General features: G+C 48.3%; 2 protein-coding genes across 7 annotated transcripts in view; one reads left to right on the forward strand and one right to left on the reverse strand.

Moving 5' to 3' along the window:
• VWA2 (von Willebrand factor A domain containing 2) overlaps window positions 1-17156 on the forward strand; it is a 45960-nt gene extending 28804 nt beyond the window's left edge. The window contains exons 6-14 of the mRNA XM_049855696.1: window positions 2196-2390; window positions 3456-3589; window positions 4270-4402; window positions 6596-6651; window positions 11184-11291; window positions 12455-13027; window positions 13841-14392; window positions 15032-15157; window positions 16660-17156. Of these exons, the coding sequence (XP_049711653.1) occupies window positions 2196-2390; window positions 3456-3589; window positions 4270-4402; window positions 6596-6651; window positions 11184-11291; window positions 12455-13027; window positions 13841-14392; window positions 15032-15157; window positions 16660-16712 (1930 nt within the window). The 3' untranslated portion in view covers window positions 16713-17156. The remainder of the gene's footprint in view (window positions 1-2195; window positions 2391-3455; window positions 3590-4269; window positions 4403-6595; window positions 6652-11183; window positions 11292-12454; window positions 13028-13840; window positions 14393-15031; window positions 15158-16659) is intronic.
• A 3461-nt stretch (window positions 17157-20617) lies between these two features.
• AFAP1L2 (actin filament associated protein 1 like 2) overlaps window positions 20618-26654 on the reverse strand; it is a 123347-nt gene continuing 117310 nt past the window's right edge. For 2 of the 6 annotated variants that reach the window (XM_049854956.1, XM_049854960.1), the window contains exons 16-20: window positions 25865-26288; window positions 25452-25607; window positions 22933-23126; window positions 22690-22812; window positions 20618-21791 (exon numbers count right to left, since the gene is read on the reverse strand). In XM_049854956.1, the coding sequence (XP_049710913.1) occupies window positions 21765-21791; window positions 22690-22812; window positions 22933-23126; window positions 25452-25607; window positions 25865-26288 (924 nt within the window). In that variant the 3' untranslated portion in view covers window positions 20618-21764. The other 4 variants (XM_049854957.1, XM_049854955.1, XM_049854959.1 and 1 more) reach the window with 3 other exon arrangements.

Below are 26654 nucleotides of genomic sequence, written 5' to 3' on the forward strand. Positions count from 1 at the left end.
AATCAGCCTGACTGGGTTTCAACTCCGGTTCTGACCTCCGCTAACTGGATAAGAGGCATGTGACTCGACTGGCTGTGTAGGGCGTGCTTAAGAACTTGGGCTCTGGAGGTGCAGGGCACAGGGTTCAAGTTCTGCATCCAGCACTCACAATCCCTGTGACCTTAGATAAGCCCCTTCTCTGAACTCCCCTATCTCAGGTGAGAATTATATGATATGTACATATAGTGCTTGGTATATGGTAAGTGCTTAATAAATATCAGCAGTTATTAGTACTCTTCTCTGGTGGTTTTCTCATGTGTGAAATGAGGGTAACAGTAATGGTACCTTTTAGCATAGATGTGAGGATTACATTTAGTAATGTGTCCATGGAGTCCCTGGGTGGAGCAAACAGTTAACATACTCACTGCTGACTGAAAGGTTGGCAGTTCGAGTCCACTTGGAAGTGTCTTGAAAGAAATGCCTGGTGATTTACTTCTGAAAAACCAGCCACTGGAAGACCTATGGAGCTCAGGTCTACTGTGACACACATGGGGTCACCATGAGTTGAAATCAACAGCAGTCGATTCGGCACGTGAAGTGTCTGGCACATAGCAGACGTTGAGCACTAAGGCTATCCCTTAGACATGGGAAGGCAGTCTGCCCACCCAGGAGTCTTTGCAGACACAGAAGGATTGGTGAAGGTAGGAGTATTCGCAGGAATCGGAATCTTCTTGGTTGTCTTTGGTGTCTAATATGAGGGCCAGCACAGCCTGTGAGACCGCTGACGGTGCATTTGAGATCCAACGACATCGCATGCCCCTCTTTGGCAAACCTATTGCCCAAGTCAAGCTCTGCTCGCTAGCCTCAGAGCTCAGGTCGTGTTTGCTCACACCCTTCCCCTGATTCACATGACCTCCTCTTTTCTTGGTCAGCTGATTCACCAAGACCCTGTTCATACATCCTTCCCCTCAGGAGCCTGTCCCGGGCAGCTGCACCCACCACGAACTCCCTCTGCAGCACCCTTATTATTGATGTCCTCTGGTGGGTATTTATCATTTGCTGCCTTGTCTGTTACCTTCTCCCTTGGGGGTTGTATTTAACTAGACCAGGAGTTCTTTGAGGGTGGGTTCATGTTATACTTTCTGGTCTCCCTTTCACTGTCTTTTATTATAGTGGATTCACAATAAACAGTAATGGATTGATAAAAGTTATTAATTGATGTAGATACCTATATAAATTTACAGGTTTTGAGTCTTAATTCTAGAAGTTGTCAACTCTTGTTGCATTTCTTAACTTAGTGAAGCTCCACAAAGAGAATTACCTTTTAAGAGTTCATTTAAGAAAGAAAGCAATAAAAGTTAAGAACATTCTAGGACTTGTCCATAAATTCTTCCCAAGCACGATCTTACAGGCTCTTTTTCCTCTCTCTCTGCTGAATGGAGAGGAATTAGAGGAAGGTGGAATCACAAAAGGGAAGGAACCTGGATCCCTGCGTAGCTGCTTAGAGGTGAGCCACCCAGGAGAAATGCCTGGACAGGAAGACCCATATTAGACTTGCATGAGAAATAAAAATTTTTTCGTGTTAGGTTAAAAATACATACACACATACACATGCATCACATAGACATTCACACGTATACAGACCTTCATACATATACACAGTTCACACGTGCACATGCGTTCACATAGTACACATGTTCACAGACACGTATACATATTAATACGCCATCTGCATGTTCATATACATACACACATTTACACATACACATGCGTTCACTCACACATACACACAAGAATGCCCGTGCCTTTTGTTAGTTGAATGTTTCCATGTTAAAAGAACGGCCATCCATGCCTCTGTGTGGTGGAGTTACAGGCAGGAATTGCTGTAATGGTGGACAGTCTGAGTATAGATGTGCCCCCCGACCGCAGTCAATGTTTCAGAATGACGACCTAGCAGGGCTTTCTCTGTGCACACAGTTAATAACTGTAGCGATTCTGCCAGCCTCCATGATGTTGCTCAGGCTTGGACGTGTCATCATCCGTTGAAAGATTCGGCAGCGGCTGGGACTGGCTGTCACAAGTCAGTAACCTAAAAGCCATTGTGATGAATCACTGTTTTCTGCTCCCTTGGCGCTCCAAATGGCAGCTCCCCTCTACGCCGCAGCCCTCTGCTCTGACCACTGTTTTTTCTTCCTTTTTCTTTTTGGTGCCCTCAGAGGAGGGAGCACAGAGACAGGCCTGGCTTTGAAATACCTTCTGTGCAAAGGGTTCCCAGGGGGCAGGAATGCCTCTGTGCCCCAGATCCTCATCGTGGTCACAGATGGGAAGTCCCAAGGGCAGGTCGCTCTGCCAGCCAAGCAGCTGAAGGAGAGTGGCATCACCGTGTTTGCTGTGGGGGTCCAGTTTCCCAGGTAAGAGGCTTAGCCATTCTGGGCCAGCCCTGTGCATCAACCTGGGGACCGTGACACAGCTGAGAGAGACCATAGCATGGGAAGACAGGCGAGCTGGACAAGACACCCTGGTCCTTCATGGATTTGTCTTTTCCTTACTTTGCCGTTTTGGCACTAGTGCACTGTCTGAGAGTGTGTGTTGTCTTTGGTTTGGTCTGAACACTCGGTTGCAAATGTTAGAAAGCCAGTTCCAATCTATTTGGGCAAATATAGAAACTCACGAACTTGTGTAGCTTCACTGGGACGGGCAGGAGCCTGATCCTGGAGATCCTGTGGGTGATGATAAAGACATTGGAGCTCATGGGAGTTGGGTGGGAAGACTTTGGAGGGTTTCGAGCCAGGGGATGCCATGAATTGACTTATATTTTTAGAAAATCACACTGGCTTTTGTGTGGAGAACAGACTGGTGGGGAGACAAGAAGGGAAGTGAGAAGACCAGGTGGGAGGCCTTTGGAGCGGCTCCCGTGAAGGAAAATGGCGGCTTATAGCAGGGAAGCAGCTGTGGCCGGTGAGGGTGAGGAGAGGTTGGGCTCAGGATACGCTGTGAGGACAGAGCAATGGGGCGGCTAGTGAATTGCATGCAGGGTGTGTGAGAGAAGAATCGAGGAGGGTGCCAAAAGCAGGCCACCTTTCTTTCTGTGATGAGTTGCTCTTGTCTTGCTACCAACTGGAGCCACTTCCCTTCATGTCCTTTCTGACTAATGTTTTTTCTCATCAGCCATGGGCTACAAAGCCAGACAAATGAATGTGCTAGGGATGGGTCTGAGGGAAGAACAGAAGGCTCTCTGAGGGAGGTTCACACGTTTCAGCATACACACAATGTGACCTACTTCTGGGCTGCCTTGAGGTCCTTTGGGGGCTCACATCTGGGTCCTTACCTGTGTCTTAAATGGACACACTGTAGCTAAGTGGCCTCTGGACCAGGGGGTAGGTTGTCATGCACTAGGAGCCTGTGGTCTGGGAGGCAGGGCGGCCAGGAAGAGGGTGACCATGAGCCTTTGTAACTTCTTGGTGGTGCTGGGACAGGTGGGAGGAGCTGCAGGTGCTGGCCAGTGAGCCCAGGGAGCAGCACGTGCTGTTTGCTGAGCAGGTGGAGGACGCCACCAATGGCCTCTTCAGCACCCTCGGCAGCACAGCCATCTGCACCGTTGCCCCGCCAGGTAAGACCCTTCGGGCTGGGGGGAGGGAAATGGGGTGTTGGGGAGCAGGGGTCACCGAAGCAAGAGGTCAGGACCCAGGAGCCCCCTCAGGGAGGAAGGGTGAGAGAAACAGTGGTGGAAGCTGGTGGGACTTCTTTTTTGTTTCTATTTGCTAGTTTTTCGCCTTCCCATATTGGGCCCTGTGGGTTTCTTAGCTGGGAGCCCTGAGCGTATGTGTCCGTGGGAGTAGCGTGGCCCAGGGCTTGGGACCCAGCATCTGGCAGGGCTCTGTGTGTGCCCTGTGCCTGTCCCTGCTAGAGGAAAGGGGCCAAGATGCAAGGGGAGTGGGGAGGAGGCTTGGGGTCTAGGGTGAGGTCTTGTATTCTTAGTGGCTTCGTCAGGGTCCCCCAGGAGCTAGAGTGATGTCCACTATATAAAACGTACACATGTGCACATGATAGAAAAAGTGGTTGGGGAGGGGTTGTAAGGAGTGAGGCCTGAGCAGAGCAGGTGTCCAGAGCCTGGGGGCCCAGCCAAACGGGCAGAGCAGGAACACACACATGCACACACACCCTTGTCTCTAGAGAAGCAGCAGTAGCCAGGGCTGAGGGTGGAGGTGTGCCCCCAGGAGCTGCTGCTCAGGGGAGCAGGGTTGGAGGCCAGAGGCATGACCCAGTCTTCTTGGATGTGTGTGCACAAAGCCTGCAGAGTGGAGCCCCACCCCTGTGAGCGCAAGATGCTGGAGACGGTCAGGGAGCATGACGGCAGTGCCCCATGCTGGAGAGGATCACCGCGGACTAACGCTGTGCTGGCCTCTCGCTGTCCCTTCTACAGGTGTGTCTGCAAGGCCATGGCTGGGGGGATGGGAGATGAGAGCCCCCCACCCACTGCCACACACTGATGAGCTGCAGGGACAACAGCTCTTCAAGGTTGTGCCACAGAGCGTGTGACGGGGCGAGAAGAGACCTGGGAGGAAGCCAGGGACAGTGCTCTGGGGAACAGGGAGGGTTAGAGAGCACCTCAGTGTCAATGTCTCAGCAGCAGCCAGCCTGGGTGCCTAAGGAGATGATACCAGTACCTACCTTGTTAGGGATGCTTGAGCATCGAGTGAGTTCATACATACAGTGCATTAATCCTGTAAGCTTCTAGAAAGATAAACCTGCATATCAGACACTCTTAGTCAACTCGCTCAGTCAAGAAATACTCACCAGGGAACTCCTATCCCCCCGGCACTGTCCCAGGATCTGGAGGTTCAGAGCAAACATCTCAGCAACAAACCTGCCCTCACTGGGCTGACATTGCAAGGGGGCAGGCAGCGAACATGATACATAACATCCACTCTTGGTGGTGGTAAGTGCTGTGGAGAAAAGTAATGCGGGGTTGGGGACAGGGTGGCGGAGGTGAGTGGTTGGAGCCGGATTGCCATCTTGCATAAAGAGGCCAGGGAAGGCCTCGCAGAGGATGTGGCGGCTGAGTCCACACCTGGGGGAGGTAAGGGAGTGAGCTGTGTGCAGATCCAGGTGGAGGCTGTCAACAGCACCTACCCAGAATGCTGATTCCAGGTGCATGGTGGGGTGGGGAAGGGGGCAGTTCCCACGGAGCTTTCTGTTAGGACTTGTAGTTTTATGAGGTCATTAGCATTCAAAGCTAGAGGGGAAGAAGATCTCCTTAATGAGCTGGCAGCTTAGCAAACTTTTTGTTCCAGCAACTCCTTGAGTTCTTAATTGACCTGGATTTATCCCAAGTGGACATTTTACCCCAAAAAACCCTGCCCTAGAGGTGAGTCCAGTTCACCTGCCCCTGGAGGAGCAGCCCGCGGTGGGATCTTGTTGGAAGAAGCCCTCTTTGGAGACCTTTGTTGGCCAAAGCCCAAAGAGTCTGCTTAGGTGATGCCATCCCTGGGGCTGCTGCCAGCCAAGAGGCGGGCTTCCTGTCCGTGGGACGAGGGACCTCCCTGCTGCAGCAGGGCCTGTCACAGAGGCTAACCCAGAGGGCAGAGGGCTCGGGCTTTGGAGTCAGCATCTGGATCCCAGCTCTACTGCCTTCTAGTAACAGTGTGACTTTGAGCGACCTAACTCAGCCATCTGAACCCGTTTCCCATCTGATAGACGAGGTAACAACGGGGATGCCTGGCACATGCAGGCCACCCAGGAGTAGTGGCTGCTGTGTTATCACAGGACATTAGGGCTCAGATAGACCTTAGAAGGTGAATCAGGTGGTTCATAAATCATTTTGTGCAATGGAGCCCCACAGGCCCCTTGTGCAGATCAGATAGAAGCAGTGCATTTGGGATGAGGGGCGCTATGGCGATGAGGAGGCCTGGGCCCTAGCCACTCAGTCCCTGTCCCCTCAGTCCAAAGCTCCAAGGAGTGCAGTTGAAAACTACAGATAGATGTATTATATAGAAGAGGGACTTGAAGACCAGAGAAGGAAAATAACTTGCCCGGAGTCACACAGCCAGAATCCTGTTGCCTTATTTCCAGTATTTTTCCCTCTACTGCATCATGTTGTTCCCAGAAAGTAACTCATAACAGAAAACTGTTCCCACAGTTTGGAGTTTTGACCACAGACTTCACTATTATGATAAACTCGTTGCTGCCAAGTTGATTCCAACTCATAGTGACCCTATAGGACGAAGTAGAACTGCCCCATAGGGTTTCCAAGGCTGTCAGTCTTTATTGGAGCAGATTGCCAGGCCTTTTCTTACACGGAGCGGCGGGTGAGTTCTAACCACTGACCCTTCGGTTAGCAGCCGAGCGTGTAACCACTGGGTCTTCTTCATATTATGATAGCTGGCTCATGTTACCTTTTTTTTTTTTGTCTCTAGGTAGTTTGAAACATTCCCTACTCTAGGTACAGATAAAAGTTGGAGTAGAATTAAGAAAGAAAATAACTCTGAAGGAACTTCCCTTGGCCTCCTCCTACGTTGGAATCTTGTATCAGATTTTAGTGCTTTTTAAAGCTCTTCTATGTTTTTGACCTCCTCTTAAGCCTTTGACCTCTTCCACCATTTTCTGTCCTTTGTAGCTGGAGGAGAGTGTTCCTAAGCCAGCCCGCCACCTGCTACAGGACCACCTGCCCAGGTACGGTCTGCCTCTTGGATTAGCTTGCTCTCTCTGGGTCCTGGGACCAGTCTGGTTTTTTAAAGGGGCGTTGATAGTCCTGGGGCAGAAATGAGGAGCCGGGAGAGAGGGGCGGGCATTTAACTCCACTTCCGAGGCAGCGAAGCGTGCGCATGCGTATTCGCGCCTCACTCACTCACTGATATTTTCTCACTGAGCACAGAGTGACACCCCCGCCCGTGCCCCTTGCACTGATGAGAGGCAGCAAGGGCTGTGGACTGAGCACCAGCTTTGCAGACAGAAGGTCTCAATCCAGTGTTGAACTCAGGGCAAGCTACCTGAGCCTCAGTGTCCTCCTCCGTGAAATGGGCACAATGCTTGCCCTATATCTGGAATTCCCAGTTTCCTGTTCTTGATCTTAGGGGGTATCCTACATGGAAGCGTAGTGAGGATTCAGTAAGCAAATGCCCATGGAAGTGCCTTGTCAGCCTTAGCACTCCAAACAGGCGACTTTACGTCATTATGCAACAGTGCGCCCTTCCCACTCCACTCCTGGGATCTAGTGCACCCACCAACCTGGGGGCACAGACTCTGCTCTGAGTGTGTTGCCATCAGTCCTGTGTGGACGTGCTACTGGTGATGCAGGTGTGGAGCCCAGAAGCAGAGCCAACGAGCTTCCCACACAGCCAGGGTGGAGGCACCTACCCAAGGCCAGGTGACCTCTTGGCATCTCCTTCAAGAGTTTTAAAGTTTCAACATCACTGGCCTCTGAAATGTGCTAGAAACTGAAAGCAGGGTGGTTCCTGCTCAGTATTAGGACTTACGGTTTGGGAACCAGAGTGGTCTGGGTCTGAGTCCTGGTTCTGCCCCTTGTCAACTATCTGACCTTTGTCACGTGACGTCTTTCATTGAACTTCAGCTTCCTCATTTGTAAAATGAGGTTTTTACAGTACCCACCTCATAGGGCTGTTGTGACAATGAAATGAGACTGTGCACGTAAAGTCCTCTGCACATTGCCTGGCACATAGTAGATGCCCAATTAAAGGCCGCTGCTGCCACTAATGAGCCCCCTGGCTGGTTTCCATGGTACTCCAGCTGAGGGACAGCAGGCTAGGGGCCCAGAGCCAGCCTCAATAATGTCTGCCTTTGAAAAGTGTACACTTTAGTCACAACCAAGCATTATATTAGTATTTTTTTAAGCCAAAAGGACAGAAACTGCCAATCCCAGTAATAACCACACCTGGCAGCCTATCAGGCCCCTTGAATACATGACACATGAGCACCCAAAGATCCTGTTTGATGTCTACAGCCTTGGGAGGAGACCATAGGGTAATGACTGCATTTTGCAGATGAGAAAATGGACAAAGACCTCAGATATTGGCTGCAGGTTGTCAGGGCGAACAGTTTGGAATGGCTGTGGCTTCCTGTATAAAATAGCAGCTTTGAGTAGGCATTACCCATAGTTTGCACTTTGCATCCAAAAGCAAATACCGTGTCACCTCTTATGGAATGTCTTATGGGTTGAATTGTGTCCCTCAAAAATACATGTTGCAGCTACCTCTGTTATAATCCCATTTGGGAATAGGTTTTCTTTATGTTAATGAGGCAGTATTAGTGTAGGGTGTATCTTAAATCAATCTCTTTTGAGATGCAAAAGAGCAGATTAAGCAAGCAAGCAAGCACGAACACAGGGGAAGCTATGCCACATGATCACCAAGGAACCTAGGAATAGATATTGAAAAGAGACAAGGACCTTCCCCCAGAGCAGAGCAGACAGAGAGAGTCTTCCCCTAGAGCCGGCACCCTGAATTCGGATATTTAGACTCCTAAACTATTAGAAAATAAACTGCTGTTCGTTAAAGCCAGCGACTTGTGGTATTTCTGTTATAGCAGCACTAGGTGACTAAGACACCATCCGCTTGTGGTATTTCTGTTATAGCAGCACTAGATAACTAAGACAGAATGCTTGCTTTGTGTTGAGCACATTACGTGGATTAATTCACTTAATTCTCGTAACACTGGAGTAAGCTCAGTGATCACCCTTTTTAAGATAAAACCCAAACTTGAAGAGGTTAGTTAACACGGCCAAGTCAGTGGAGAAGGAGCAGGCTCACGGCTGAGCCGCCTGACCCCAGGGCTGGAAGCCTCACTGCACTGCCACACAGCTGCAGAGGCTACTGAGAACATCCACATGTTGGCTGCAGCAGTACATTGACAGGGAACTGCCAGAAATTCAAGCCAGATTTTTAGAAGAGGACGTGGAACCAAAGATATCATTGCTGATGTCAGATGGATCCTGGCTGAAAGCAGAGAATACCAGAAAGATGTTTACCTGTGTCTTATTGACTATGCGAAGGCATTCGACTGTGTGGATCATAACAAATGATGGATATCATTGTGAAGAATGGGAATTCCAGAACACTTAACTGCGCTCATGAGGAACCTGTACCTGTACATAGACCAAGAGGCAGTCACTTTAACAGAAAAAGGGGAGACTGCATAGTTTAAAGTCCGGGTTGTATCCTTTCACCATATCTATTCAATCTGTATGCTGAGCAGATAATCCAAGAAGCTGGACTGTATGAAGAACAACGGGGCATCGGGACTGGAGGAAGACTCATTAACAACCTGCGTTATGCAGATGACACAACCTTGCTTGCTGAAAGTGAAGAGGACTGGAAGCACTTACTAATGAAGATCAAAAGACCAAAGCCTTAAGTACGGATTATACCTCAATATAAAGAAAACAAAAATTCTCACAGCTGGACCAATAAGCAACATCATGGTAAACAAAGAAGAGATTGAAGTTATCAAGGATTTCATTTTACTTGGATCCACAATGAACACCCATGGATGCAGCAGTCAAGAAAAAAAAGAGATGCATTGTATTGGGCAAATCTGCTGCAAAAGACCTCTTTAAAGTGTTTAAAGACAAAGATGTCACCTTGAAGATTAAGGCGTGCCTGACCCAAGCCATGGTATTTTCAATCGCCTCATAGGCATGTGAAACCTGGACAATGACTAAGAAAGATGGAAGAAGAGTTGACACCTTTGAATCGTGGTGTTGGCAAAGAATATTGAATATGCTATGGACTGCCAAAAGAACGAACAAATCTGTCTTGGAAGAAGTACAGCCAGAATGGTCCTTAGAAGCAAGGATGGTGAGACTACGTTGCCTGTACTTTGTACGTGTAGTCAGGAGGGATCAGTCCCTGGAGAAGGACATCACGCTTGGTAAAGTAGAGAGTCAGCAAAGAAGAGGAAAACTCTCACCAAGATGGATTGATATAGTGGCTGCAACAGTAGGCTCAAACATAACAATTGTGAGGATGGTGCAGGACTGGGCAGTGTTCCCTTCTATTGTACATAGGGTCGCTATAGGTCAGAACTGACTCGATGGCACGTAATGACAACAACACATGTCAAACTTAATGAAGAAATGGCCCCATCAGCACCATGGCTGGCTGTCCCTGAGTCTTAGGACTCCCAGGCAGTGACCTTGAGGCATCTGAGGTCTTCATCCTTACCAAGGCTCAGGCCCCACACCAGCTCACTATCACAGGCACCCTGAGTTCCCTAAGGCTTCTCTGCAGCCATGGGTTAGTAAAGGCGTTTGCTACCAGTATGAGCCAGGAGCCAGGCTCGGTTGGCACATCCTGGGCTGAGCCTTGGAATTCAAACTCAGGGCCTCACCAAGCCACCAATGAGTGTCTGAGTTACCTCATGCTGCTGTAACAAATACCTCAAGTGGGAGGCTTTAGAGAACATTTATTTTCCCACAGTTCAGAAGGCTAGAAGTCAGAATTCAGGGCATGGCTCTAGGAGGAGGGGTCTTTGTCTGTTTCAGCTCCAAAAAAATAAATTCCGACTCATAGTGACCCAGTAGGAAAGGACAGAATTGCCCTCATAGGGTTTCCAAGGCTATAAATCTTTACAGAAACAGACTGCCACATTTTTCTCCTGCAGAATGGCTGGTGGGTTCGAACCACGGACCTTTCAGCGAGCAGCCAAGCTCTTTAACCACTGTGCTGCCAGGGCACCTTTTCAGCTTCTAGTAGCCAGCGATCCCTGGAGTTCCTGAGCTTGTAGAATCATCCGTCTCCATCATCATATAGCATCTGTCTTCTGCCTGCATCTGTGTGTCTCTATGTCAATTCTGCTCTTTATAACTCAGAAGTGATTAGGTCTAGGATCCACCCTACACTAGCACGTCCTCAACTGATTGAGTACGTATCATCAGAGATTACCTTATAGAAAAGGATTGCATGATGTTAGGTTATGTCCATAGGTATAGGGGTTAGGACTCCAACAGATTTTGGTGGGGCGGGGGTGGGGGAGGCGGTGGCGCAATTCAATCCCTAACAGTGTCATTTAGCAGAGCCACCCCCAGTCTCTCCTTTATGGACCTGTCACTTCCTTCCCCTTCCTGCTACAGGTGTTGTGGCGTTTCCTAGGGGACTGAGGGAGAAGGAAGGGGCTGGTGGGGCGGGCTGCCAGCCCCTTCTCTCCTCTGTACTAACGTGGTTGGCTATTAGTGAGCATCTCTCCGGTAGGTGCTTGTGACTCGCAGCCCTGCCAGAATGGAGGCACGTGTATTCCGAAAGGTCTGGACGACTACCACTGCATCTGCCCACTGGCCTTTGGAGGGGACGCTAACTGCGGTGTGTACGCATGGGGCTTCTGAGAGACCATTGGGGAGTGGGTTGAGCATGGACCCCCCTTCTGACCTCCCACTCTCGTAGCTACTGGGTAGAAAGCAGCCATTGAGTTTTAGAGCCACCTTCCCAAATACACCACTGATCTGGCTTTTCATGCGGTACAGTCTCTTAAGTGCCTCGCGAATAAATCATTCAGCAAGTGGAGCTCCAAGTAGGACAGTGGCTCCTTGTTTATCAGCTTTAGACTGGTCATTACTTGGTGCCTGAGCATCACAGAACCCAGCTGGAAGCCCAGCTCTGGGTCCTGGTCCTGGCAGAATCCTTCCTCCTCTCTTCTATGGAAGAGAAATGAGGAGTCCCAAATCCTCTTTTGGTTCTAAAGGTCTGAAATGAAGATTACAGTAGGTTTTTTTACCCCATAGGGCTGTTGGACTTTTTAAATAAGATTATGTATCTGAAATGCTTAGCACAATTCTTGACACATAGTAGGGACTTATTAAATTGTAACTTATGTGGGGTGGGGTCAATTGTTGATCCAAATGGAAAAAATAAATCTTGACCCCTACCCTCAAGGAGCCCTGGTGGTACAACAGGTAAGTGCTTGACTGTTAACCAAAAGGTTGGTGGTTCGAACCCACCCAGTGGTTCCAGGGAAGAAAGACCTGGCAATCTGCTCCTGTAAAGATTACAGCCAAGAAAACCCTATGGGATGACTCTACTTTGTCATATGGGGTTGCGATGAGTTGAAATAGACTCTGAAGCAACCAAAAACAACAATTCCTACCTCACAACCTACACAAAAATCCATTCCAGATGGAATATAGCCCTGAAGGCAAAGCAGTGAAGCTTCTAGAAGACAACACAGGAGAACAGCTTCATGATCTTAAGGTAGACAGGTTTCTCAAACAGAACAGAAAAAACACTAACCATGAAGGGAAAAGAGTTATAAAATACATTAAAAAAACAAAAGGTGGTTAGATGGAGACCTTAGTGAGACACCAGAGAGAGACTCCATGTTTGGTTCTGTCACTTACTCTGCCCCCGGAGCATCAGTTTCTCTGTCCTGTCCCCTCCTGAGGGAGGAGTCTCCTGCTTTCTGTGGGGTCGGGCACCTCTAGTGCTCCAAGTGCCATGCATGACGGTGGCTGTTGCTGTGACCCTGGCAGCCCCGAAGCTGAGCCTGGAGTGCAGAGTGGACATCCTCTTTCTGCTGGACAGCTCGGCGGGCACTACGCTGGAGCGCTTCCTGCAGGCTAAAGCCTTCGTGAAGCGGTTTGTGCAGTCCGTGCTGGACGAGGACTCCCGGGCCCGCGTGGGTGTGGCCCACTACAGCCAGGAGCTGGTGGTGGCGGTGCCTGTGGGGGAATACCAGGACGTGCCGGGCCTGTTGCAGAGCCTCGACAGCATCCCCTTTAGCGGTGGTGCCACCCTGACGGGCCGCGCCTTGCGACAGGTGGCAGAGCGAGGCTTTGGAAGCGCCGCCAGGACAGGCCAGGACCGTCCACGCAGAGTGGTGGTCCTGCTCACTGATGCAAGGTCCCAGGACAAGGTGGCTGGCCTAGCACGCCGTGCGTGGGCTCAAGAGCTGCTCCTGCTGGGTATGGGCAGCGAGGCTGTGCGAGCAGAGCTGGAGGAGATCACAGGCAGCCCAAAACACGTGATGGTCTATGCTGACACACAGGACCTCTTCCGACAAATCTCTGAGCTGCAGAGGAAGCTGTGCAGCCAGCGGGGTCCAGGTAAGGTCCCACACAGGTGCTGGCTGTGGACCAGTGCCAGCCTAACCCAGGGGCTGGCTTTCAGTGGGTGGGTTGTGCCTTCTTTGGTAAGTACTTAACCGTTCTTCCCTCCCAGGGTCTGGGCCAGGGGCTGAAACCACAGTCCCAGTCTTATGTACTAACCGCATAACAAGTAACTTTTCAGTTTACCTGTCTGCAAAACGAGATGAATAGTAGCACCTACTGAAGGGTTCTTTGTGAAGATTAAGATAAGCAATATACAGTCTTAGTACATGGTACGCACATATTAAGTGCTCGGTAAATTTTAGCTGTTTCTCTCTACTAATTGGCTATTGTGAATAATGCTGCAATGAACATTGGTGTACAGGAATGTTTGAATCCTTGCTTTCAGTTCTTTTGGGTACATATGTAGGAGCGGAATTGCTGGGTCATGTGGTAATTCTAAGTTAAACTTTTTGAGGAACCACAGCTTCCTTTTTGAAGACAACTTGGAAGTTCTGGTTACTTCTGATAACATTCCATTGGACAGACCTTAGACACGTGGCTACAACTAGCTGCAAGGGAGGCTGAGAAATGTAGTCTAGCTGGGCATTATTATGTCCTGCTAGCATTTAGGAGAGCAGTATTCTGTGACTAAGGGAAGATGGGCAGGATGGCTCCTGCATTGGACAGATGGCGATTGGGTGACCTGGGCTCTACCCAACCCAGAGCAGCCCCCACTTTGCTGGCTGGGCCCAGATGAGGGGTCCTACCTCGCACAGACTACTGTGCACACCCTGGCCATTGGAGGTTTACTCTCTGCTTGCCCCATAGGCTGTCAGGCCCAGTCGCTGGATCTGGTCTTCATGCTAGATGCCTCAGCCTCCGTGGGGCCAGAGAACTTTGCTCACATGCAGAGCTTCGTGAGAAGCTGCACCCTCCAGTTTGACGTGAATCCTGACGTGACACAGGTCGGCCTGGTGGTGTATGGCAGCCAGGTGCAGACAGCCTTCGGGTTGGACACACATACTACCCGGGCTGCTGTGCTGCGGGCCATGAGCCAGGCCCCCTACCTGGGTGGGATGGGCTCAGCCGGCACGGCCTTCCTGCACATCCACGACAAGGTGATGACCATCCAGAGAGGTGCCCGGCCTGGGGTCCCCAAGGCCGTGGTGGTGCTCACCGGTGGGCAGGGGGCAGAGGACGCGGCTATCCCTGCCCAGAAGCTGAGAAACAATGGCATCTCCGTGTTGGTTGTGGGCGTGGGGCCTGTCCTGAGGGAAGCATTGCGGAGGCTGGCAGGTCCCCGGGACTCCCTGATCCATGTGGCGGCTTACAGAGACCTGAAGTACCACCAGGACATGCTCATTGACTGGATATGTGGAGGTGAGTGGGGGATCCACACCCTTCAGGGCTGCTTCCATGTATACCCTGACAAGGAGTGCGGCTCCTCATGTCTATTGAGAACCTTCCATGTGTCAGGTTCTCTGCTAAATCCTATACTCCCATGATCTCCTATGGTAGGCGTAGCCATTTCCATTTGACTTTTAAGGTGCAGAGAATTTAAGTAGCACAGATGCCTCCTTCCCAAACTTGAGAATTCATGGGCTCCACTTAAGTGGAAGACATCCTTGGGGTAGCCACAGATACCCTGAGGGTCTAAGCTGCTGGCCTAGGGGGTGATGGCAGATAGGGGTGCAAGTGTAGCCAGGCCAGCCTGACTCCAAGACTTCCTTCTGCCAGTGACCTCCTTTTTGCCTTTAAAAAACCATGCGACAAAAATAACAATGCTAACCACCACCCTGTCCACAGTACATCTGAGACAGAGCCTCCATATGCAGGTAGCAGAGAAGGAAGCCTGGTGGAAGCTGCATCTTTGTAGCCTAGCCTAGTAATATGTAGTACCAACCATGTGCCAAGCTGTTGCAAAGAGCCACGGGAGACTCTAAGGCATGCAAGCTACTTAATCTAGTGGCCTTGCATCTTACTTAGAGCAGGGCCTCGTGGCCATATTCTTTGTTGTAGAAACCAAGCGGCCAGTCAACCTCTGCAAACCCAGCCCGTGCATGAACGAGGGCACCTGTGTCCTGCAGAACGGGAGCTACCGCTGCACATGCCGCGATGGCTGGGAGGGCCCCCACTGTGGGAACCGTGAGTGGGACTCTTGCTCTGCATGTATGAGCTGGGGAGCGGGGTGGGGGGGAGGTAGTCTGAGTCCTACCAAGTCCCAGGTACTCAACATTCCGTTCAATGTAAGGAATCATTTATTCATTCACTCATAAAACACTGAGTGCCTCCTACGTTCCAGGCATCGGTCTGGGTGCTGGGATGTAGCAATAAACCAGTGAAAAGCTCTGCCATCACGGAGCTTCCATTCTAGCGGGGGAGACAGACAATAAACAAGGCAAGTATGACATGTTGATCAGGTGGTGCTAAGTGCTCTTGAGAAATCCCAGCAACTAGCAGGTGCTGGTGTGTGTGGGGTGGGAGTTAGTTTCAGATAGGCTGGCTGGGGAAGGATATATGTGGAGGTGAGTAGGTGGTGAGCTGAACTTGACTGAGGGCCTGAAGGTAGTCAGGGAACGAGCCATAAAGGTACCTGGAGGAAGCGTACTGCAAACAGGGAAAAGCAGGCACCAGGGCCCCACGCAGAGGCTGCCTGTGTGTGTGGCCGGAGTGGAGTGAGCTGCAGAGAGCAGGAGATGAAAGCAGAAAGGTAACAGGCCAGTGTTTGCACAGAGCCAAATGGGAGCCACTGGAGAGCTGTCACAGAGGAGTGGCATGAATGGACTTACCCTTCACGGGATCACCATGTTGGGAATATAGTCCAGGGGGGCAAAGGCAAGATGACAGTTGCAGCCATCCAGGTGAGAAGTGATAGCGGCTTGGGTCAGGTGGTGAAAGCTGGCTGGAGCAGCTTTTGTTCTTAAGGGAAAGCTGAAAGAATTTGCCGACAGAGCAGATGGGGAGTGCGGGAAGGAGAGACACCAGCATGGCTAGAAGGATTTTGGTCCGAGCACCTGGCAAAATGAAGTCACTGTTCACTGAGCTGGGGAAGCGTGGAGGAATGTGGGGGGGGGGGCGGAGACAGAGGCACAGCTTTGGAGGTTAGGTACCCATTGGATGTCCAAGTGGAGAGGCGGGTAGTTGAATGCACAAATCTGGAGTTCAGGGAGAGACCTTGCTGAGTGTTCAAGAATAGCCAGCAACCAGATGGCGATTCCAGCTGGAGCCTTGGGCAGAGGCTAGCTTCCTAAGGCCAGAGCATGGATCTGAATGGCAGTCAGATAGGGTCTGTGATCAGGCTTCTTCCCCTGGCGGGGCGGGGGGGATTGGGTTGTGGGGTAAGAGCAGGACCAAAAAAAAAAAAAAAACCACCGTTGCCATTGAGTTGACTCTGAGTCATGGCAGTTGTGTGTGTGCAGAGTAGAATTGTGCTCCATAGGGTTTTCAAGGCTGTGACTTTGGAAGCAGATTACTAGGTCCTTTGTTCCGAGGCACCTCTGGGTGGATTCAAACCACCAATCTTTTGGTTAGTAGCCAAGCACCTAACTGTGTGTGCCACCCAGGGGCCTCAAGAGCAGACAGGGACGGCTTATTGGTTGAGGAAAGGGCTTAGGCACTTGTGTCCTCAAAGGTCACTTCTTTCCCAGGGCTCCTGAGAGGAGATGCCCCCAAGACGCGTGGCTCATCCAGGAACTTGTAGAAAGGCCGAAGCTACACCCCTTCCTGCAATCTGGGTACCCCGGGCGCTGAAGCCACCGGCCCTCGGCGGAGCATTCTGTCTTGTGGGGGTTCTTTGTCCACTTCCAACTCTGTCCAGAATGCTCATGCCTGCTGCTTCTCCAGGGAGAGGAGACGTCCCAACCATGGACACTGCTGCTTACGGACAGTGGCATCAGCTGATGTCACCCACCAACGACGATGTTGAAACTCTTTTTATATGTATTTTCTATACCTAGTTTGCACTTCACCAAGCTTATGTCATCTGCCACCTTTCCTCTGAGGAGAAACAAAAGAACCTGGAGATGCCAGAGAAATTTGATGGCCTGTTTGAGACTCACTTTGTTTACAAAAGAAACACTAAATAGAATGTGGTAGGGACAGTCAGGCCTAACAGATGGTATTTACTACTGTGTAATGTGGCCACTGGAGCAATGGCATTTTAAGGCAGAAATTGGAGGCCTTTTATTTTTTTTTTTAAAACTAGATGTATTTTTAGTTGAAAAGGGGGCTTTAATGGCGTTTGTGACATTCTGGTGACTTAATCTGTGTGGAAGAGACTTGGTGAGGCCTCAGACTGGATGTTGACCAGTTAACCAGTGCTTGTTTGACTATGGAAACACTGGTGACGTAGTGGTTAAGAGCTACAGCTGCTAACCAAAAGGTCGGCAGTTTGAATCCACCAGGCACTCCTTGGAAACTCTATGGGGCAGTTCTACTCTGTTTTTTGTTTGACTATGTGGAGAAGGGCAGGAGGGGCATGCAAAATTAGTCAGGAATCCAGTATTCCCTTGGAGGGTCTTCTTTTAGCATTTACTTAGGAATGGTCAATCGCAGGGTATTTGGTCAATGCTTTCCTTTACTCTCCTGTTACTGAGGCAAGGAGTAGAATTCTTAAACGTGACAAAAATGGGACAAAGAAAGAACTACTTTAGGTGAAGGGAAAGACCACACACAATACAGGAGAGGTCAGCACGACTGGACTAAACAAAAGCAAAGAAGTTTCGTGAATAAACTAAATGCTTCGAAGGCCAGTGTAGCAGGGGCAGGGATTTGGGGACCATGATTTCAGGGGACATCTAAGTCAATTGGCATAATAAAATCTATTAAGAAAATATTACGCATCCCACTTTGAAGAGTGGCATCTGGGGTCTTAAACGCTAGCAGCAAGCAGCCATCTGAGATGCATCAATTGGTCCCAATCCACCTGGATCAAAGGAGAATGAAGAACACCAAGGACACAAGGTAATTATGAGCCCAAGAGACAGAAAGGGCCACATGAACCAGAGACTACATCAGCCTGAGACCAGAAGAACTAGATGGTGCCCGGCTACAACAGATGACTGCCCTGACAGGGAACACAAAAGAGAACTCCTGAGGGAACAGGAGAGCAGTGGGATGCAGACCCCAAATTCTCATAAAAAGACCAGACTTAATGGTCTGACTGAGACTAGAAGGACCCCGGTGGTCATGGCCCCCAGACCTTCTGTTGGCCCAGGACAGGAACCATTCCCAAAGCCAACTCTTCAGACATGGATTGGACTGGACAATGGGTTGGAGAGGGATGCTGGTGAGGAGTGAGCTTCTTGGATCAGGTGGACACTTGAAACTATGTTGGCATTTCCTGCCTGGGGCGGGGGGAGAGATGAGAGGGTAGAGGGGGTTAGAAGCTGGCAAAATGGACACAAAAAGAGAGAGTGGAGGGAGGGAGCAGGCTATCTCATTAGGGGGGGCGTAATTGGGAGTATGTAGCAAGGTGTATATAGGTTTTTATGTGAGAGACTGACACAATAAAAATTAAAAAAAAAAAAAATGGGACAAAGAAACCTATAGGGGTTTTGCTTTTTTAAGCATAGCTCTATCTTATGCTGTCCAAGTTGTTTTGTTTTTTGTCTAGTTTTAAAAGGAACATTTTAAGACGTGCTGTTGGTTATTGAATGGGAATATGTATACTTATATGAGAAAGAGGCTTATTTGAAATACTTCCTGGCAAACAAGGTACTTGGTCACCTCTGCAGGATTTAGGAATCAATTCTTTCCCCTGGTTGTGGTATTTAGAGTTGGTTTTTCAGTAGAAACCGTTGTAGAGCTCTGACATAAAATCAGAGGCTTTATCATAATTTTTATTAACATAAATACATTAATGTAATATTTTATACAAAAGTTCAAGGTTACCACATAGCTTTAAGAGCTTTCAGGATGGCTGCTGCAAGAAAAGTGCTTAAAGAGGTACCACCATGTAATTGCTGAAGGGGTCGGGGGAAGGTCTGGAGTACCAAGTGCTGAGTCATGATAAACATTTGTGTTCAAGGGGTATTTTGATTTGTTATTACACTGTCTTTTGCAGAAGATAACATCAGGGCCGGGGATCATGTAGCCGCCTAGCAGATGCTGATCAGTGGTGGTGTAGAAAGCACATGAATCCACTGTCTTTAAATAAATGACCTTTAGTCGTTTCATAGTGCACGTGCTTTGTGCCATCTGGAATGTGCTGATAATCGGATGCTCCATTTGAGCTGCTTGGACTTAAGAAACTATGGGTCCTTGGGCTTATGTCTTAAAGGTCTTCACCTTTTTCCTTTAATTATACCAGTAATAAGGTATTCCCCTTGTAAAGAGAACATTTACAAATACTGAGTTTTGTCTCTTTTTTGAAATTTTATACTACTTTGTTTCCTTGTCATTTTGTATTGTTTAGGGCCTTCAGAATAATGTTCTTAAAAGTAGTGGTGATAGCAGCTATCCGTATCTGCTTCTTTACTTTAAGGTACTTTTTCCACCATTAGATGTTGTTTTCTATAGATTATTTCGTTGGGTCAAGAATGTTTAGTTCTCTACCTAGATTACTGTTTATTATGAGAGTTGAGATTTTTTGTGCCTTTTCTGCATTGTAGGTGATGATTTTTCACATTTAATCTGTTAACATGATAAATTACCGTTAATATATTTTCAGTTGTTGAACCAACTTTGCACTCCTTAGGTAAACTGTTTGGTCATGATGCATTATCTTTTAGATACACTGATGAGTTTCATTTAGCAACATTTTAAGATCTTTTTTCATCTATGTCTAAAAATGACACTTGGCTTTTCTTTTGCAGTGTTTGCGGCAAAGTGTCAGAGCCATGATAGCTTTATGAAGTGGAAGGTATATAAGCCCTCAAACTGCTTGCTGTATTCATAGTATTTTCTTGTAATTTAAAAAATCTTGTCGGTATCTGTACTGAAGTCTTCCTTTTGATTTATTTACAATTGCCTTAAGCTGTCTTTTTATTGCATTTGTCTGAAAAGTGAGCCAATTTTTAGTTGTCACTTTTTTTTAAATCAATCATGCTGTGAACTTCCTTAATTACCACAGAGGCAACCTCCAAACTATTTGATGATTTTCTTTTCCCCAAGAATTATTTAGGGGTGTGTTTAATTTCCATGAGTACTGACTTTTCAATAGTCTAATATACGATCAGTTTCTGCAGATGTTTCCTGTGTATCAGGTACATTGTTAATTAGCCTACCAAAATCCTCTTTTAGCCTTAAAAAAAAAAACATTTTTTTTTCTTTTTTTTTTTTTATGCTACTTACCAAGGAGCCCTGGTGGCTCATTGGTTAAGCACTCGGCTACTAACAGAAAGGTCAGTGGTTTGAACCCACCAGCCACTCCATGGGAGAAAGATCACAGCCTTGGAAACCCTATGAGGAAGTTCTGCTCTGTCCTATAGGGTCGCTATGAGTCAGAGTTGACTCGATGTGGCAATGGGTTTGGCTTGTGCTACTTACCCATCACTTAAGGAGGTTTAAAGTCTCCTAGGATTCCACATTGTAGTTTTGCATATTTTGAAGTTCAGTGTGTAAATGGCCAAGCCATTCCATGAAATACAAGGAAACCCCAAAATACAATTAAAATTTTATTTATAAAAATCTAACTCACCACTTGCTAAAGGGTCACCAAGTGTTTATGACAGAAGAAGTAAATGCCCTGGGATTAGAAAGACTCAGAAGACCTTTAGTTCTCAGAAAACTCTGATTCGGAACTCCCAGAAATGAGGCAGAGATGATAGATGAAATGTTTCAACCTGTGTTAAAAAAAAAATGCCATCCAAGGAAAAGACAGGGGTAGCCCAAAGACCAGCATTACCAATTTTAAGAGAAGAATGAGATCATCTTAACCAAAATTCACCACTTTTTTCTTAGGAGGGGCCTGGATATTAAATACAACTTGAAAAACAGGGACTAGGAGAACATTAAAGTAACTCTCCCCTGAAAAATGTCCTGGCCACAGGACTGAATCGGTAAACAAAGGATAAGTTTTTCTATGGTGATAGAAAAAGTCAGTTAAATCTCAAAAGACATTTTTTCACTTTTCTAAGTTACAGAATTTTAAACATTTTTCTATATAATACAGCATCACTTAAAATTTTATCTAGTTGATTCAGTCCTGTCCTAGGAACAAAAAAAAGTCCTTGACCCAGTGGGGACAGTGCCTCAGTGTGGTCCCAAATATCTTCCCTGGTTACAGTTTCTCAGAAAGCATGTTGTAGATGCTCGCTGTTGGGCCTGCAAATATTGGAGAGAACAAACTGGAAAGCAAGGGCAGTTTCACCCTCAACACTGCTGAAGTATTGGGGAAGAGATGATGGTCAGGAGTTTAGGTGTTCTCAGTTAGCAGACCCACTTACCAGTGGACAAGGACCTGCTACCTTGATTTCTCATCCATCAAAGTCTCAACATCGGAAGCTTTTTTCACTTCTTGATAAATCACTTGATGAAAACTTCAAAGAAGAACCAGAACGTTCCTAACCACAACAGTGTTCTTGTGTCCATCCAATAGACTTAAGTCTCCAAAGAAGCTTTTTCTCTTAGTCATATCATTTCCCTTGGCTCTGGGAAAAGACCAAGCCTCCTCTTAGTACCCCAGTCCTTGCTTTTTCTTCTAAACAGACGCACCCTTTCACAGAGTTGCTGCTTTAACGTAGACTTTAATGAAGCAGGATTGTCACCAAGGTCCATAGTGATGTGATAGTCCTCAGATGAAGCTTATTTCCTAACTCGTTCCTTTCTTCTCCCATTCCTAAAGTACCATTTAAATACCAGCACCCCGCAAAAGAAAAATAAAGTTAGTTATTCCTCTGTAGCAACCCTTATATGCATTTAAAAATGTAAAAAATATATAAACATGCACACATATATATACACACATATATTTTAAGCATAGAAGCAGCTAGGAATAGAGATGGCATATATATTTCAATCCCTGTGCCACCTCTATTCAAGTTTTCATCACTGCATAGAGCACCTATTAGGCGACTTTGAGGCTGTAGCACAGAGTGCTGCAAACAACTAGTGATGTCTGCCATGGCAGTGAGGCTCGTATGCCAAGTATTGCCATTGTGGTTTTAACAGTCATCAGTGTAGGTGCCTCAAAACATCTCCAGCAGGTAAACATGATGGAAATGAAGGAGCAGAGTTTGCCAAAAACAGATGCAGCTCCAGGCAGGTTCTTTATTGTACAAATGAGTAAAGGACTAAACACTTTCACGTTATAGGAAAACCCAGTAATAGCCTTAATTCCTGGTTTAACTCCTAGCTGGCTATGCAGCCTTGGACAAGTCATGTCATCTGTCTGAATTTTAGTGTCAGTGGCAGAAGTCCTTCGGAATCACTGACCTTTTGACTTGAAAACTATTCAGTCATAATTGGTCCCTGAATTGCAGCTGCCCCCCTGGAGTCTACTGCTAACAGAGTGGTGGGTAGGTAGGGACTGACATGTTCTCTTGCTAAGAACACCTGAACCAGGTGCTGAAGACTGAGCCAGAGGCACCTGAAGCTAAGGCCACTGACTGTTCTTCTGCGAGTGGAGCCCTCAGGGCAGGTGCCAAAGCAGCAAGGTACCACCCAAGTCAGAAGAAGGACCCTTACCTTGGTGACAGTTCTGGTGGCCCTGAAGGAGGCCAGGAGTGACAGCTTACCTTGGCTTTCTGGAGGACGGTGCCTTTGCCTGTGACCATGACTGAAAGAGGCCTGTTCTTGAGCGCTGTTGCCGAGTTGACTGGGGTACAGTCTGGGACGGGGATAGGGGTGGCAGCTTTGGGCTGTGGTCACAGGAGGAGAGCAAGGGCTGAGTCAAAGGGAAGAGGACATGATTCACCTCCCCCAACCCATCCAGGAGGGTCCTCCAAGTTGCCCAGAGGAGCCACGGTTCCCGCACTCACTCGGGGGCTCACACTCTCCAGGTGAGTGGTATCCACAGTGGTACCCAGTGTCACAGGCCCTGCCTCGGCCTTCTTGAGGTTGTCCTTCACCTCCACGATGTTCAGCTCCAGGTCCACGCGCCTGCTCTCTTCAGTCCTGCACTCCTCATCAATTCCCTTCAGCTTCTGCTCCAGGCTGGCCAGGGCTCCCTTGTCTGTGGAGAGAATTAAGCTACTGCAGAGAACGCCATCTCAGCCACAGCCAGGAGGCCCTACTGGCCAGGAGCAAAACTCCAGGTGGGTATGGACCCCAGGTCGGGCTCCAACGCTCAGAGCTGGAATGGACCTCTCCAGGTGCAGTGGGCAGCCTCGAATCCCGAGTCCTGCATTAGCATTCTACAAAGGCTGGGGAAGACTGGGAAAAGAGAAGTTTGCCTTCACAGGAAGGCATGAGTCTGAGGATACTTGTTCTGATGGGTTCGCAGAGGCTGTCAAGTGTTTTGGTATCTGCTGTTTTTAGAGAGAACTGGAAGAATGAGAGAAGCTTTATTAATGATCCTTGGAGGATGCTAGGCTGTTCTAACCTGCCCTCCGCACTTCAAGCCCAGAACCCTCGTGCCTCTGGGGCTTCCCAAGGCCTACCGGAGCAGTGGCCATCTTCTCAGTCCTGTATTATGCTTCTCCTCTTAGCCATGAGGTTCTCAGGTTAGTACTGTAGCACCAAGAAATATGACCTGTGGGATTCCATCATAGGAGCTTAGTGCTAGAGGAAAGGATGCTACCACATGTGCTTAGTACACAGTCCTGAGCATGAGTCAACCGCAACCAGAAACCTCAGGAGCTGTTTCCACATTTTCTGGAATGTTATTTAATCATCAGTTCTTGTCAAAGGACAAGCAATATCATGGGGCCAACAGTTAAGGAAAATTTATGGAGAAAAAGCTGAGAAAATGTGTTACTGTTGGTTTTGGGAGTTGGAGTTAAAAAAAAAATTTAGCAGTCAGTATCAGTATTTTGAGAATTATTTTCTTATGATCTTATTAGCTTAGGATTCTGGAGGGCTTATTGGCCAGGAGAACAAGCTATACTGAAAATTCTCTCTTCTCCTACCTAGGACAGCCACAGAGGAGAGAGCGGGTTGGGAACCCTGGGCTGCTTCCTTGCAGCCTCAGGTCAGTGCTCTCTCGATGAACCCTCCGATCAGACTCATTAGCATGCTTTGCAGCTCTCTAGTCCTGGCTGGGAAACCCTGGTGGTGTAGTGATTAAGAGCTACAGCCACCAACCAGAAGGTCAGCAGTTTGAATCCACCAGGCACTCTTTGGAAACTTTGTGGGGCAGCTCTATTCTGTCCTATACGGTCACTATGAGTCAGAATCAACGGCAGTGGGTTTTGGGTTTAGTCCTGCCTGAGTAGAAAGAAGTGCAGCTACTACTACCTCTTTGCCTCTGCGCAATGACTAGTAACGTCCAAGATCACGGAACCCTCAAAACCAAACCTGCGGCCATCAAGTCCATTCTGACTCAGAGTGACCCCCCTAAGTCACAGGAGAGATACCCTATAGGGTTTCCAGGGCTGTAAACCCTTACGGAAGCAGATGGCACATCTTTCTCTCAAGGAGTAGCTGATAGGTTCAGACTGTTGACCTTCTGGTTGGCAGTTGAGCACTTTAACCACTGCACTACCAGGGCACACAAATTCATGGAGACAGAAAAATAGATAAGTGGTTGCCTAGGGATAGGAGAGTTTCATTTTGGGGTGATGAAACTGTTCTACAATTGAATGACCTAAAAACTATATTCGATTTATATATTTTAAATGGGTCAATTGCAAGGTATGTGGATTATGTTCCGATAATGCTGTTATATAAGAAGAAAAAGGTGTGCATCCCTCAGACTTTTTGTACATTTTAAGCTTCTTCCACGTTTTAAGGCATCAGCTGGGTTTGGCTCCCTATGCCCCATTGTACTTGTTACTGCAACTCTGCAATTTATATATTAACTAAGTATGAAAAACTGCTCTATAAAAACCGAGGTAAATGCTCCAGAAAGGTTCTCCATAAGAGACAAGTTACTAGAAAGCAGCTACTGCATGACAGGGGGGTGATCTGGAAAATAATCTAGAAGGATTCAGAAATCTTTGCAAGTGGCTAAGTTTTTGTTCACTCTAAGGATGATGTTTTTTATGCAAGAAAGACGACCCAGAACTCAGGAGAAGGCCTTGGCACTACATCAAAAAGTGAGCTAATGTTTTAATTTGTGCCAAATGTATAATACGTCTAAGTGTAATTTTCAAAAATTTATTCCTTTTACCGGCTTTTGTTGCTGCTTCCTGACGCTGTTAACATCAGGTCATAGGGGTTCTCTATACAGGATAGCAACCCCGCAAACAGGATTAGCAGGGATAAAGAGCAGTAGAGGGGACTGTCCACCTCTGTCAGAGATTAAAGGGGCTACGCCTCACAGTGTGGAACACAGGTGCCCAGATGTACATCATTCCTCCAGAAAGTCCAGGTCCCTGCAGCCTGGGAGGCCCCTTACCTGTACACTTTAACAGGGCCTCTTTCAGCTCCCGTTTCTCTTTCCGAAGCTGAGCCAGGTGTCCCCGGATTTCTTCCTTCTTCTTCTCCAGCCTCTCCTTTTCCTCTGTGTATCGCTTCACCTCAGCTTCTGTCCTGTTCTTGCCCAGTTTGATCTCTGTAGACCCAGAGTAAAGGTTCCCCCAGTCAGCTAAGCTGGTACGCAAGGGCTGTCCCCAACCCAGTTGTCAGGCTCAGCCCTGGCCTTAGGGATGGCCTGTCCCTGAGAAGGTCAGAGCTGGGAGGCCAGGCCAGCCCACAGGCAGGAAAGGAAGCAGGGCCCCACACTTTTGCTGAATGACCTTGGGTGAGTCCCTTCAACTCTCTGAGCTCCCTCTCCTCATCTGTGAGGCTCTTTTTGTTTAGGACAAGCACCTGCACTGGTGGCCCGAAGCCTGTCCTTCCCGGGTGGGCTGGCCCCGGCAGCAGGAGTCAGGGTCACTGTGTCAGGGCAGCTCTGGGGGAAGGAGATTTTCTGCTGTTCGGTCTGGATTTTGACGGTGGTGATTCTCAGGCAAGGCTCCTCAGGCTCTGGACTCCACTGGGGGACGGCCTGTACCTGCTCCTCAGGGGTCTCTGCAGCCTTTACACAGGGCTCGTCTGGGGTGGGGCCTGGGTCCACAGGGAAGGCCTCAGCCAGGTCATCCAGGTGGGGCAAGGATGGAGAGGAGGCCCGGGCTTGCACGCTGCCAGAGCTGTGGAGGAACGACTTGACGGGTGTGAGGTCCAGGTATACTCGGTCAGGCTCGTTTGGGCATGGATCATCTGTCCCCTGGGTGTCTTCCTCAGCAGGGTCCACCTGCAGAGGGGAGAGAGTCAGAACTTTCCCTGCTCCTCTGTTCTCATGGCTATGGATGGGCCACCATGCTGAGCTGGAGTCCGAAGGCCGGGGTTCAAGTCCTAGATTTGCGACTAGGAGGTAGGAGACCCAAAATACCTTACTTCACTTTCTTGAACCTTATATTTTTATCTATAAAGAGAAAAGTAATACTTCCTTATAAATATTTTCATCTGTAAAGAGTAATACTTCCCCATAAAGGGGTTCAGATTAAAAGAGGTAATCCGCATGAAGCCCCTAGCACCGCAGTTAAACACCCAGTTAGTGGAGGCAGCCATCAGTACAATGATTCCACCTCAGCTATCAACTTGGGCTCAAAGACTATTG

Source organism: Elephas maximus, chromosome 16 (genome assembly GCF_024166365.1).
Source record: "Elephas maximus indicus isolate mEleMax1 chromosome 16, mEleMax1 primary haplotype, whole genome shotgun sequence".
In the NCBI taxonomy this organism is placed as follows: domain Eukaryota; kingdom Metazoa; phylum Chordata; class Mammalia; order Proboscidea; family Elephantidae; genus Elephas; species Elephas maximus.